Source organism: Pseudorca crassidens, chromosome 7 (genome assembly GCF_039906515.1).
Source record: "Pseudorca crassidens isolate mPseCra1 chromosome 7, mPseCra1.hap1, whole genome shotgun sequence".
NCBI classification, from domain to species: Eukaryota; Metazoa; Chordata; class Mammalia; order Artiodactyla; family Delphinidae; genus Pseudorca; species Pseudorca crassidens.
In genome coordinates, this window is record NC_090302.1 from 53,275,055 (window position 1) to 53,287,814 (window position 12,760).

The 12,760-nt window shown below is 46.9% G+C and overlaps 1 protein-coding gene and 1 long non-coding RNA gene across 7 annotated transcripts in view; one reads left to right on the forward strand and one right to left on the reverse strand.

Moving 5' to 3' along the window:
- The window catches only part of LOC137227808 (uncharacterized), a 143,865-nt gene extending 136,603 nt beyond the window's left edge, over window positions 1–7,262 (reverse strand). Inside the window, exon 1 of the long non-coding RNA XR_010945007.1 lies at window positions 6,830–7,262. This is a non-coding gene — a long non-coding RNA (uncharacterized lncRNA). The remainder of the gene's footprint in view (window positions 1–6,829) is intronic.
- Window positions 7,225–12,760, forward strand: part of VLDLR (very low density lipoprotein receptor) — a 32,365-nt gene continuing 26,829 nt past the window's right edge. For 2 of the 6 annotated variants that reach the window (XM_067744260.1, XM_067744259.1), the window contains exons 1-2: window positions 7,225–7,595; window positions 7,760–7,902. In XM_067744260.1, the coding sequence (XP_067600361.1) occupies window positions 7,821–7,902 (82 nt within the window). In that variant the 5' untranslated portion in view covers window positions 7,225–7,595; window positions 7,760–7,820. The remainder of the gene's footprint in view (window positions 7,596–7,759; window positions 7,903–12,760) is intronic. The other 4 variants (XM_067744258.1, XM_067744261.1, XM_067744256.1 and 1 more) reach the window with 3 other exon arrangements.

A 12,760-nucleotide genomic window follows, 5' to 3' on the forward strand; every position in this document is an offset into this window, starting at 1 on the left:
ATTAAAGAAACAGTCCCATTTGCCATCTCATCAAAAAGAATAAAATACCTAGGGATAAACCTACCTAAGGAGATTAAAAAACCTGTACTCTGAAAACTATAAGACGCTGATGAAAAACATCAAAGCTGACACAAACAAATGGAAAGATATACCATGTTCTTGGATTGGAAGAATCAATACCATCAAAATGACTATACTATCCAAGGCAATCTACAGATTCAACGCAATCTCTATCAAATTACCAAGGGCATTTTTCACAAAACTAGAACAAAAAATCTTAAAATTTGTATGGAGACAGAAAAGACCCCAAATAGCCAAAGCAATCTTGAGAAAGAAAAACAGAGCTGGAGGAATGAGACCCCCACCCCCGCCAACTTCAGACTATACTATAAAGCTACAGTCATCAAAACAGTATGGTACTGGCACAAAAACAGAAATATAGATCAATGGAACAGGATAGAAAGCCCAGAAATAAACCCACGCCCCTATGGGCAATTAATCTACGACAAAGGAGGCAAGACTATACAATGGATGAAAGACAGTCTCTTCAATAAATGGTGCTGGGAAACTGGACAGCTACATGTAGAAAAATGAAATTGGAACATTCTTTAACACCATACACAAAAATAAACTCAAAACAGATTAAGGACCTAAATGTAAGACGAGATACTATAAAAGCTCTTAGAAAAAAACAAAGGCAGAACACTCTTCATTGACATAAATCACAGCAATATCTTTTTGGATCTGTCTCCTAGAGAAATGGAAGTAAAAACAAAAACAAACAAACGGGACCTAATTAAGCTCAAAAACTTTTGCACAGCAAAGGAAACCACAAACAAAATGAAAAGACAACCCACAGAATGGAAGAAAATATTTGCAAACAATGCAACTGACAAGGGATTAGTCTCCAAAATTTACAAACAGCTCATATGACTCAATATCAAAAAAAAAAACAAAAACAACCCAGTCAAAAAATAGGCAGAAGACCTAAACAGACATTTCTTCAAAGAAGACATATGGATGGCCAAGAGGCACCTGAAAAGATGCTCAACATCTCTAATTATCAGAGAAATGCAAATCAAAACTACAATGAAATATCACCTCAGACCAGTCAGAATGGCCATCATCAAAAAATCTACAAACAGTAAATGCTGGAGAGGGTGTGGAGAAAAGGGAACCCTCCTACACTGTAGATGGGAATGTAAATTCGTAGAGCCACTATGGAGAACAGTATGGAGGTTCCTTAAAAAACTAAAAATGGAACTACTATATGATCCAACAATCCCACTCCTGGGCATGTATCCAGAGAAAAACATGGTTCAAAAGGATACATGCACTCCAATGTTCATTGCAGCTCTGTTTACAATAGCCAAAACATGGAAGCAACCTAAATGTCCATTGACAAATGAAAGGATAAAGAAGATGTGGTACATACATTCCATGTATTTATATGTGTGTGTGTGTGTATGTGTGTGTGTGTATATGTATGTGTGTGTATGTATATATATATATATACACACACACACACACAATGAAATATTACTCAGCCATTAAAAATAATGAAATAAGGCCATTTGCAGCAACATGGATGGACCTGGAAATTACCATACTAAGTGAAGTAAGTCAGGCATAGAAAGACAAATATCATATGATATTGCTTATATGAGGAATCTTAAAAAAAATGATAAATGAACTTATTTACAAAACAGAAACAGACTCACAAATTTAGAGATTGAACTTATGGTTACCAGGGGGAAGGGGGGGGAGGGATAGATTAGGAGTTTGGGACTGACATGTACACACTACTATATTTAAAACACATAACCAACAAGGACCTACTGTATAGCAGAGGGAATTCTGCTCAATATTCTGTAATAACCTAAATGGGAAACGAATTTGAAAAAGAATAGATACATAGATATGAATAACTGAATCACTTTGCTGTACACTTGAAACTAACACAACATTGCTAATCAACTATGATCCAATATAAAATAAAATTTTTAATTAAATTAATTAAAAATAAAAATAACACTGGAAAAAAATTAAAAATAAGAAGTCAGTGAAAAGGAAAAAAAAAGAAAAAGAAAAAAAGGGTGGCTTTCTAACCAAGCAAAAATCCTGAACTTCATTATAACTGGATCAACTTGAATAATGTGCTTAGGACTGAAGTATCCAATCAGTGTGGCCAGAAGACCACAGGCTGACTGGCTGAGACCCTTGAATTGATCACAGTGGCTGAGGGGGGAAGTTATGCTGATGGATTTAGAGCGATGGTTCTCAAAATGTGTTCCCTGACCAGTTGCATCAGCATCTCCTGGAAACTTGTTAGAAATGCAAATACTCTGGCTCCACCCCAGACCAGCTGAACCAGAAACTCTGGGATGGTGCCTAGCAATTGTGTTTAACGAGTCCTGCAGGTGATTCTCATGAAAGCTAAAGTTTGTGAGCCACTGGTTTAAACCATCAGATCCTACGTGTAAAGCCTAGAGTGGGGTGAATCCCGTTTATTTCACTGGCTGCCACACAATTAGAAAATGGTGGAGGGGAGGCCTGAGAAAGTACCGTCAAAATACTGTAGAAGGAGAAGGCTGCAGAAGGGGACAGTTCATTTCACTTCTTACTTCCTATGGTAAGGCTATGAAGTAGAAAACACAGTAATGAGTGCTTCAGCCTAGCAACATGGTTTGAAGATGACTTCTGCTGCCCATATTTATTAGTTTCCAGGGCTTGAAGAAAAAGAAATGCCCGACATTAACCCTCCCGTTCTCTGTGGGCCCTAACCCACTTTCCCTGGGGAAATTGGACAAATATATATATACAGGTTTGAGAGAAGTAAAGCTACTTAGCAGTTAAGACTGCATTGAAGAAGACATTCTCTAGGAAGCTTTCTTAATCATGGCTAATCCTAAGAGTCGCCTGGAGTAAGGTTACAAGTCCAGCCTCTTGGGCTGGACTAGACCTACAGAGTCAGGATCTCCAAGGGAGGGACCTGGGAATCTGTGTTTTTAACACACATTTCCAGGGTTTCTTTTTTTTTTTTTTTTTTTTGGCGGTATGCGGGCCTCTCACTGTTGTGGCCTCTCCCGTTGCGGGGCACAGGCTCCGGACGCGCAGGCTCCGCGGCATCTGGGATCTTCCTGGACCAGGGCTCGAGCCCGTGTCCCCCACATTGGCAGGCAAATTCTTAACCACGGCGCCACCAGGGAAATCCCCAGGGATTCTTACGGATTGACCATGGTTGGAAAACACTGTTCTAAAAGCTGATGCAGGGCTTCCCTGGTGGCGTAGTGGTAGACAGTCCGCCTGCCGATGCAGGGGACACAGGTTCGTGCCCCGGTCCGGGCAGATCCCGCATGCCGTGGAGCGGCTGGGCCCGTGAGCCATGGCCGCTGAGCCTGCGCATCCGGAGCCTGTGCTCCACAACGGTAGAGGCCACAACAGTGAGAGGCCCGCGTACCGCAAAACAAATAACTAAATTAATTAATTAATTGAAGCTATATGCAGAGGACTGGGGAGAAAAATCTCATGAAAGAATTACATGAATATTTCTGACTGCAAATAATAGCTTCTTCCTGTCCTTTCCTGGTGCCTTCCGTCACTACCAGGGCCTCTAACTGTTCTTCCTCTAGTCTCATCCTAACTGCTTCCCAAAGAAGTCACCCTACAGACCACTTCACGTCAGAGCGAACTTTCTAAAACACACGGAATGTCAGGCCTCTGATCACAATCTATCACGGTAGAAATCCATCACAAGTCCTCACCATGGCCAACAGCATCAAGTCCGAAGTGTTGGCATGAAAGGGGGGGGAGATAAATTAGGAGTCTGGGATTAACAGATATGCAATGCTATATATAAAATAAATGAATGACAAGGACCTACTATACAGCACAGGGAACTATATTCAATATCTTGTAATAACCTATAATGGAAAAGAATCCGACAAAGAATATATACATATTCTCACATATATGTATATGTATAACTGAATCACTTTGCTATACACCTGAAACTAACACAACATTGTAAATCAACTATACTTTAATTTAAAAAAAATTTTTTTAAATGCAAAAAAACAAAGTGTTGGCATTTCATACACATTTCCATATAATCCAGGCCCTGACTTTCTTCCTTAGCCTTACCTCCTGCTGTCAGCCCACTGCAACCCCATTATGGAACCATCCTGAAGCCCCTGCGTTTCCTCAACACTTGATGTTCTCTTTGCCTTTGTTCCCTCTGTTCACCAAGGTCTTCCTTCCCCCTTCACCCAGAGTATCAGTCAAGTTAACGAACGAGAGGTCATGCTGCGGTAACAAAAGCTCAGTAGATAAAGACAGCAAAGGTTTATTTTTCACTCAATGTCAGGAGGCGGTAAGTTTTTTCTCTAAAGACCCAGATGGTAAATATTACACACTTGGTGAGCAACATACAATTTCTGTTGCCTTTTCTTCTTCTTCACTTTTTTGTATAACTCTTTAAAAAATGTAAAAACCACTCTTTTTCATAGGTCATATAGAGACAGGTCACTGGCCATCTGCTGACCTCTACGCTACGTGATCATTGCCAGAGACATGGAGACAGCAGAGAACTACTCAGTCTAGTCATTCAGACCAGGCTAATGGAGCAGCCATCTCTTGAGCATCTCTAGTCACCATGCAGACCAAAAGGGAGGGTCTCATGCAAGTCCCACTAAATGCCCCAGTCCAGAAGTGACACCCTAGAACTTCCGCTCACAAATAATTGGCCAAAATTGGTCTTTCAGCCCCACCTAACTATAATGGAGCCAGGAAGTGCAATCCTACCATGTGTCCAGCAGTAAAGAGAATTGGAATGGCTTGGTAAAAGTCATGACTTCAGCTCAGAGACAAGTGCTCTGGAAAGCCTTTTCTGACCCTCTGGTCCCCCAGTCAGATTAGCTACTCTTTGCCTATAACCTTATAGCACCTTGAAGCCTAAGCGTGTGCTGTGCATAGGGTACCACAATCGCCAACTTCTCTGCCTCCCCCACCAGATCCTGAGCTTCCTTAGACAAACATCTCCGTATACCTACTGCCTAGCACAGCGCCTGCTACCCAGGGATGCTCAGTGTGTGTTGCTTCAACAACTTAACGAATGTGGTAGATTGTGGGAGTGGGGTTGCCTATGCATTTACCTGAAGGCTCTGTATGCAGCAGTGTCAGCCTCTCTGAGCCTAGTTCAACCACACCCATCTCCACTCATGATAAATTTATCATTTTGGTTATTCGGTTACTTTCTATATTAATCAAATTCACTCTTCCTTACAACCTTTCCTTCTAATAATCAACACTTTGCAGAGAGCTGGTCCTTGAGGCCACAGAGCACTTTGACTTTATGTGAACTGGTTTTGTGTCCAGTTTGTAAGTCAGAAGGCAGGCACAGACAGGCACTGAGATTTTCCCAAGTTACACAGCCAATGAGAGGTAGAGCCAAAAGTTATGCTTCCTTTTGATCCAACAAGAGAGCTACAGGGTTGAACACAGAGCCGCAGCTAAGTGCACCAACAGGTTATTTATATCCTTTGGAGAGATAGAAAGCATAACGTGTATGTCAAAGGTAAATCTTATTATACCATATCAGTGTTCAGCTTATAGTACACATATTTATCTCTGAGTAAAATATTAGAAACAAACCACACGACTATATTAATGTACTCTTTCAGAACCCCGAGAATATTGAAAATGCCACACACCTGTTTTACCACCATCCCTTAATGCCTGCTAGGTGAGCAACACCTGCATGCATCTTCACTACTAATGGCATAAAGCAGAGCTCAACTGTTTCACACGCAACACATGTGCGTCTGCTGCAGTTTGTATCAAACGTGTAACCACAGAGCGAGCAAACCAGAGTTCAAAATGAACTGTAGTGCAAGTCTCCACAATACATATTGACAGAGTTAAGCCCCTTCGTGGAGACCATTCACAATCTGGGTATCCTCTGACCCCACCCCAAAGTGTATCCTGACCTGGAATTTTCCTCTCCTCTCCATCTCCTGGATCCAGCAAGTTCCTAATAAACATCCCATCTGATGGTTAGCCTTGACAAATGCCCTGGAGCACCAAGACAAGAGGAATATAGCTAGCCAGGAGCCCTCTACTTCTCTCATCATCGACAGAATAGCGTCAGAGCTGGTCCTATTGAAATCGGTGGAGTTTGAGTCGTTCGAGATCGAAACTACTTTTTAAAAATATACAAACCCTTTATTTAAGAAGGTGAAATAGCCCGGTGTGTCCTCCCCGTCTGGTTAAATGGGGACAACCAGGGGAAATTGTGCAAGAAAACTGAAGTACACAAAAGCAAATTACAGGCTCAGTATTGCCAGACACAAAACAGGAATCAATCCTTTACAGGAGTCTTGCCTTTGCTTCCTTCTTTCTTTCCTTGAGCCTTGTAATTGAATGTTGCAAACTATATCAAGAAGAATAAACCGGGTTTCCCCTCCCCCAAGCAAGAAAAGGTTAAGCTTCTAATTACAGGCCCTCTGACTATCATTTGTGCAATTAGCCATTAACTATAATCGCTGAAGAGAGAATGCAGAGCTGCGCTATCGATATCCCCCTCCTCCTCAGCCCAGACTGGGTTACTTTCGTCCCATTCTGTTACAGAGGACCAACCACAACCGCGCGCACTCTCCTTACACACACGCTCTCACTTAAAGACACATTTAATTTTTAGCAAAAATGGCATCTTAGCGTTTGACTGAGACAGGCATCCCCAACCCCACACCAAAGTAGCCCAAATGTTTAGATCCACTCCTCTTCATCACTTTTAAGTGGAGAGAGGAGGCCCAAGAAAGAAGCTACCTACCAGCCTCACAGGACCAGCCCTCTTTGAGGCGCAGGAGAAGGTGGTAGAGAGACGCTTGTTGCCCCTGGAAACTGCAAGTCCCCCCTCCGGGCTGTAAGCCGCGTTACTGGGAAGGCGGTGGCAATAGCCTCAGTAGTTGCATCAGTGCTAACTGCTGCTGCTGCCACTGCTGCTGCTGCTGCTGCATTTACGGTTGGCGGCTGCCGGGAAGGTACAGTAATGACTGTAGGGAGCGCACAGCTGCTGCGGCGGCAGGTTCCCTGGATCAGGAAATTAGGGCAGGCACCGGGGATTGGAGGCGAGGGCGGCGCGCGAGCCAACCAGCGGCCGCCCCGGGCCCCCGTGAGCCCCGGGCGGACGCGCGGAGCAGCCGAGCCCCGGGAGCACTCCGGGTGGCAGCGGCGGCCACGGCCACTCACGCTCACACTCGAACGCACACTCACACAACCCTGACGCAGGAACCTGGCTGCCCCGAGCTTATAAGAGGAGCGCGTCGAGGGTGGGGAGGGAGGGCTGAAGCCGCCGCGCCCGCCCCCATCCCCCGCTGACCACTCCCCCTCCTGCCCCCTCCTCGCTCCTCACCCCGCGCTCCAGCGGCCGCCAGGGTGGGTGCTCCGCGGCCGGCTCCTCTCTCTTCTGTCTTCTCCGCTCTTGGCTCCCCACCCCCCTCTCCCTTTCTCCCCTCCTCTTCCCTCCCCTCCTCTGCAGCGCCTGCATTATTTTCTGCCCGCGGGCTCGGCTTGCACTACCGCTGCAGCCCGGGGAGGTAGGTGGGTGGGTGGGTTGGCTGGTGGGGGGTAGATTGTGCAAGTTGTAGGGGAGGGGGTGCGCCTCTTCTTCCCTGCTCCCTTTACCCCCCTTCGAACTCCTTCCCCTCCTCCCCTTCCCCCTCCTCCCTCCCCGCCCCCACCTCCTTCCTCCTTTCCGAAGGGCTGGTAACTTGTTGTGCGGAGCGAGCGGCGGCGGCGGCGGCACCATCCAGACGGGCACCATGGGCACGTCCGCGCGCTGGGCGCTCTGGCTGCTGCTCGCGCTGTGCTGGGCGCCCCGGGAGAGCGGCACCACCGGAGCGGGTGAGTGAGGACGCGCCCCTCCGCGGCCTGCCTGGACCTAGCCGGGGCGCCAGGGGGCCCCGAGGCGCGGGTCTCCTTTTGCCCACCCCCCTCCTAGGAGGCGCCTCTTCACTCTCGTCGCCTTCTCTCCCTCCCCACCCTGGTGGCGCCTCTGAGCTGTCAGCACCGCGGCTCCCGGGAGCCAGGCTGGGGGGATAGTGGGATTTGGGGTGTCCTAAAGCCTTGCCCGAACTAGTCTTCATTCCCTTACACTGCCTCCCCTAAAACCTGTGCTTTGCCTCGTTTCTCACTCCGCTTGGCCGGGGATGGGGAATATGGGCTTCTGAGCCGTTGAACAATGGTTGTGTCTCTTCTGCCAGGCGGAGTGTTAGGAAGGAGGCAGGGGGCCGGGTGGGCCGGGACGTGCGCGGCAGCCCCCGGAGCGCCCCTCGGACTTCACGGAGGGTGAGAGCGGGCGGTGGGTGAGGAAGGGCGCCTCCGGCGATGCGGGGCGCCGGGTGCCGACCGGGAGTGGAGTTCCCCGCGGCGGTGAGGAACCCGCACGTTCGGTGGGCTGCCGCTGGGAGTCTACGCCGAGCGGCTAGAAGTGCGCAGCCTGCGCACCCGGACTGCGACTCCCCGGGCGCCGGGCAGTCTCTGTGTAGTGCGGGTTAGAGGAAGAGTGAGGCTTGAATCAAATAGGACTCACCTCTAGATGTTTCTCCGCTCTCCGGGGAGCGTTTGTAAACCTCTCGGGTCTCCAGGATAGCTGAACGGGGGAGGGGAGTGGAACGAAGACTTAATCAGGTTAGTTTGCTGAGCCTCGTTCCCGGTGAGATTTCCTCGAGAGGAATTGGGTCCTTATCTGATGACTGTAATTAGCCTTCATTCTAACCAGTAGATCAAATGGAGTAGCACGAGAGCTGGGAGAGCTGGTGTGTGACTGTGGCTTGTTGGGGAGGGCGGTGGGGACAACTGTCGGGTCCCCAGGGTGTGCCGCACTGGGCCTGGGAGCCCTGTCCTCAGCCACTCTCTCATTAGGGGCCGCACAACTTTCTCAGGCAGGCGACACGAAGCCCTTCTAAGAGGATTCGGTGAGAATCCTGGCAGGTCCCTGAAGTGATCTCGACATGACACCAAGGGGCTGGCTCGCCACCTCTGGGGAAATGGGACGGAAAACTGCCCCCGTCCTAAGTACCCACTCCAGAGTCCCTAGCTCCTGTCGCCCGGTGGCTTGGGAGACCCTCCTGCCCGCAGTCACGAGTCTCCTGAAGTGAGAGCGAACTTTAATGTATGGTCAAGCAGCCCCTCAAGCAATACTTGTGGGGGTTGAGTCTCCGAATGCCCCCAGCCCTTAGGTTCTGACTGTCCCGAGCGTGAGAAGCTGCGACGGGCTTTTCTGCGCTCTGCGATTGGCTGGCCGCCCGATCACGTTTAGGTTGGTCACGTGGCTCCGCGGGCTCGTAATTTAGCAGCCTGAGAAATGTTACCTTTAAGGGAACGTGAAAAACTGACAGGCTCCAATGGACTGTTCTCTCAAATGCTTTCGCCTGCCTGGACTCCTTGAAAAACGGCGAGTGTCTAGTGAAGATGACCCCTGATGTGTAACCAAACTAAGAGATTGGAAAAGCCCTGAAAAGTTTTCAGACTCTAACATTAATCATTAATGATTGAGCAATACTAACTTATTAAACGATTGCTCAGAGTAGTGCCATGGCTTACATTACACCTTTCATATCATTTCAAAAGACTCCGATATACCAGAAACCACTGATGACTGTCCAGAAAGGTGGGAGAGAAGATTCGTTTTTGCTGCGTTCTTTTCATATTCTTTTAATTTAATGTAAAATAACTTTCCACTGGAGGTTAACTTTATCCTATAGAACGCTATGAATGCACCTAAATTGTTGAAATGAGTTAGTTGAAGCCATGTGTTCACCTTGTATCAGGTAGGTGAGCCTCCCTTTTGCTCCCCTAGGTCACATGTGAAATATATGACATGCCATGAACAGCGGAAAATAGAAGCCCATGTAAGACTTAAATTCTTCGAAGGAAAGGAGACACATCCTTTCTGAGCTGGAGGAAATTGGGGGTTGGCTGAGGCAGGTATTGACCCTAAGCTAACCCAGGCTGGCTCCTGTCTGAAGTTCAAAGCCCCAAGGCATACGGACTGACTTTCTGGTCCTGGTCTTCTACACTCTGACCATACACACGCATGATGCTGGTCTAAAATACTCTAGGACAGGGCACGTGTGCTTTAAGACTCTGCCAAGGAACTTAAGTCAGGCTAACAAGAGAAATTAAAATTCAGTAATGGAGCGTACCTGATGGAAAAAAATCCCTGGGAGTTCCAGGACATTTTCCTCCAGCCTAGGTAGTCAAGATTAGGATCTGGGGTACTATATATTCATTAAGGCCAGAGCCTAGAAGAACCAGGGTTTTGTGAGAGCTATTCAGATATGGCTAGCCACCAACAAAAGAGTCAACGGAACTTCTCCTCTTGTGGGGAGTGGGTTGGTGAAATTGGCAGTACCTGGAGGGACAGGAGACCGGAGGGCAGAGGGAAAATAAACCTGACTTATCCAGATAGCACCAAGAGGAGCTATGACAATAATCGTAATCCTCATCTGGATCAAAGAATGAGCATGTGAGCAGGGACTCTTTAAAGGAGGGTCACCAGTCAGTCCTTCATTGGCAATGACGGCTGCCCGTGGTCTGGAGCAGCATTGCTCCCCAGATCGCCCCTTTGCCCAATTCACGTGACATTTAGCTGTGTACCTGCCCTGGCTCATTTTGGTTCTTTGCTCGAATTGTTTGGAGTCCCTAGATACCTAAAGCATGTATAAAGGCCAAGTTCAGTAGAACTGCCAAATGTTAGGACTTCAATATAACCATACTGTATATTTTAATTATAGCAGCCTCCGTGCTCCAAAGAAGTGCTTCTGCCTTTTATAAAATTGGATACCCATAAACCCAATCTCACTTGAGTAGTTTTGTTACAGTTCTAGGAGAGGTGAAAAATAGTCACAAGCCCCTTCTGTTCCAGGAGGAATGTCAAACTGATCAGACTTAGCAAGAACTCCTAGAGTAGAGCACAACCAGAAGCTCAAGGGAACAGCCCCCAGCCGTAGGGCTTCGGGTTTTGGTCCAGAGACCAGAAGACCTGGAGCACCACATAGAAATGTAGATATTAGCTATTTAGACCATTTTCTAGTTCTTACAGAATGTGAATAAAGTTGTCCCTCTCTAGAGGGAATAGTGATCAAATTTAGGTGGTCATCTATACAATTTCGAGTCATAATTGAATTTACTTTGGATACTGACCTTTCTTTGGAAAGCCACCTTCACATTACTAGTCTATAAAAAATTAAATCCCTCAAAGGACTATGATAAGCTCTATAATGAAGCTTATGATAAAAGTTCCTGCCTTAGAAGCATTTCTCAGGGTGGGCTAATACGGCTGCTCTCCAGGTAGTTACGTGATAGACTCAACACTGCTTCGTTTGTTCCCGTCTGTGCTTAAGCCACAGCACGGAGACTGCTTTCAAGAGAAAGAGTCCAAGAATACCTGGGCAGAGATGGAGGAGATGTACCTGTTGAGCAGAAGTAAGTGGTCCGGGGGCAGTGTTCTGGCCCACCTAAAGAGTTGTTGGCTAGGAAATCTGAAGACTGATAGCTTTTCGTAGGACTTAAAGACAGAGGAATAGCTTAGCTCTAGGAGAATCTGGCTTTGTAAAGGACGATTACCTCAGTTTCACTCTGCATTTTTTCAGTCCGAATTGGTGTCTCTGCTAAGCTTTTCTGTTGGTTTTCGATAAAAATTCTAAACATTGTTAACACTGCCTAGTTAGATACACTAGATGCACTGCAGGGACTAAATGAGATGGCAGGTGATACCTTAAACTTAGCACACGTTGCCCTTCATGCGAAGTTTCCTAGAAAAGTTTGGGCCTGATGGCTAGATGGTGGCTCTAAATTAACAAGAGAATGCCTGCCAGGTGCTGGGAGAATAAATACAGCGACTCTGCTAGAAGTGGCTTAATATCTGCTTAGAGATCTTTTGTCCACTTTGTATTTTAAAGATGCTGCATGGGTGGGCGGAGCAGGGAAAGGGCATTCATGGCCCTGTATTTAAGAGAGAACTTTGGGGGCAGAAACTATAAGATAGGACCATGGTTGTGGGAGAGGGAGGGGTGGGCTATCGGGTCGGGCTTGTAATTTGCCAAACAAGGGAGGCGATAAAACCCTTGGTGATAGACAACATTTGCAAGTTACATCGTGTGTTATAATTCTTCCCCCAGATACTATGAGTAAATAAGGTTCTTTTATAGACTGCCTCTAATCTTTAGTTTTCTTAAGATACCTTTCCAAGGTCTGAGCTACTAACTGATCTGTAGGTTCCCTAAGTAGGTGGTAGCTTGATGCCAGCATCCTTTGTACCTCTGCTCAAAAGCACTTGACTTCCAGTTACTGAGTGCCCACCACATGCCATATAGCACCAGGCATAGGCGACACAGCGACCAAGAAGTTGGGCTCTTCCTTCATGACATTTAGTGTAGTGGGAAAGTCAAACCAGGAAATCAGTGATCCAGAGACAGCCTGGAATAGAAGCTCTGGATGGGAGCGAGCAGACCCAGTGGTCAAGACTTAATCATAAAAGAGGCAGGTAGCAGCTGAAGATTGCTGGAGGTCCCACACACCACATGGGTTACAGCTTATGAAGATTTCTCAAAACTCACCGAGAACTTAGACTCTCATGTGACAAAGCCAGGAATTAGTCCATCTCTGCAGATGATCCTACAAAGGTGACAGCACTCAATCAACAATGGATGGCTGCCAACGTTACCAAAGAGCGCTAAAATCCGTCAGAGGTAAAAGC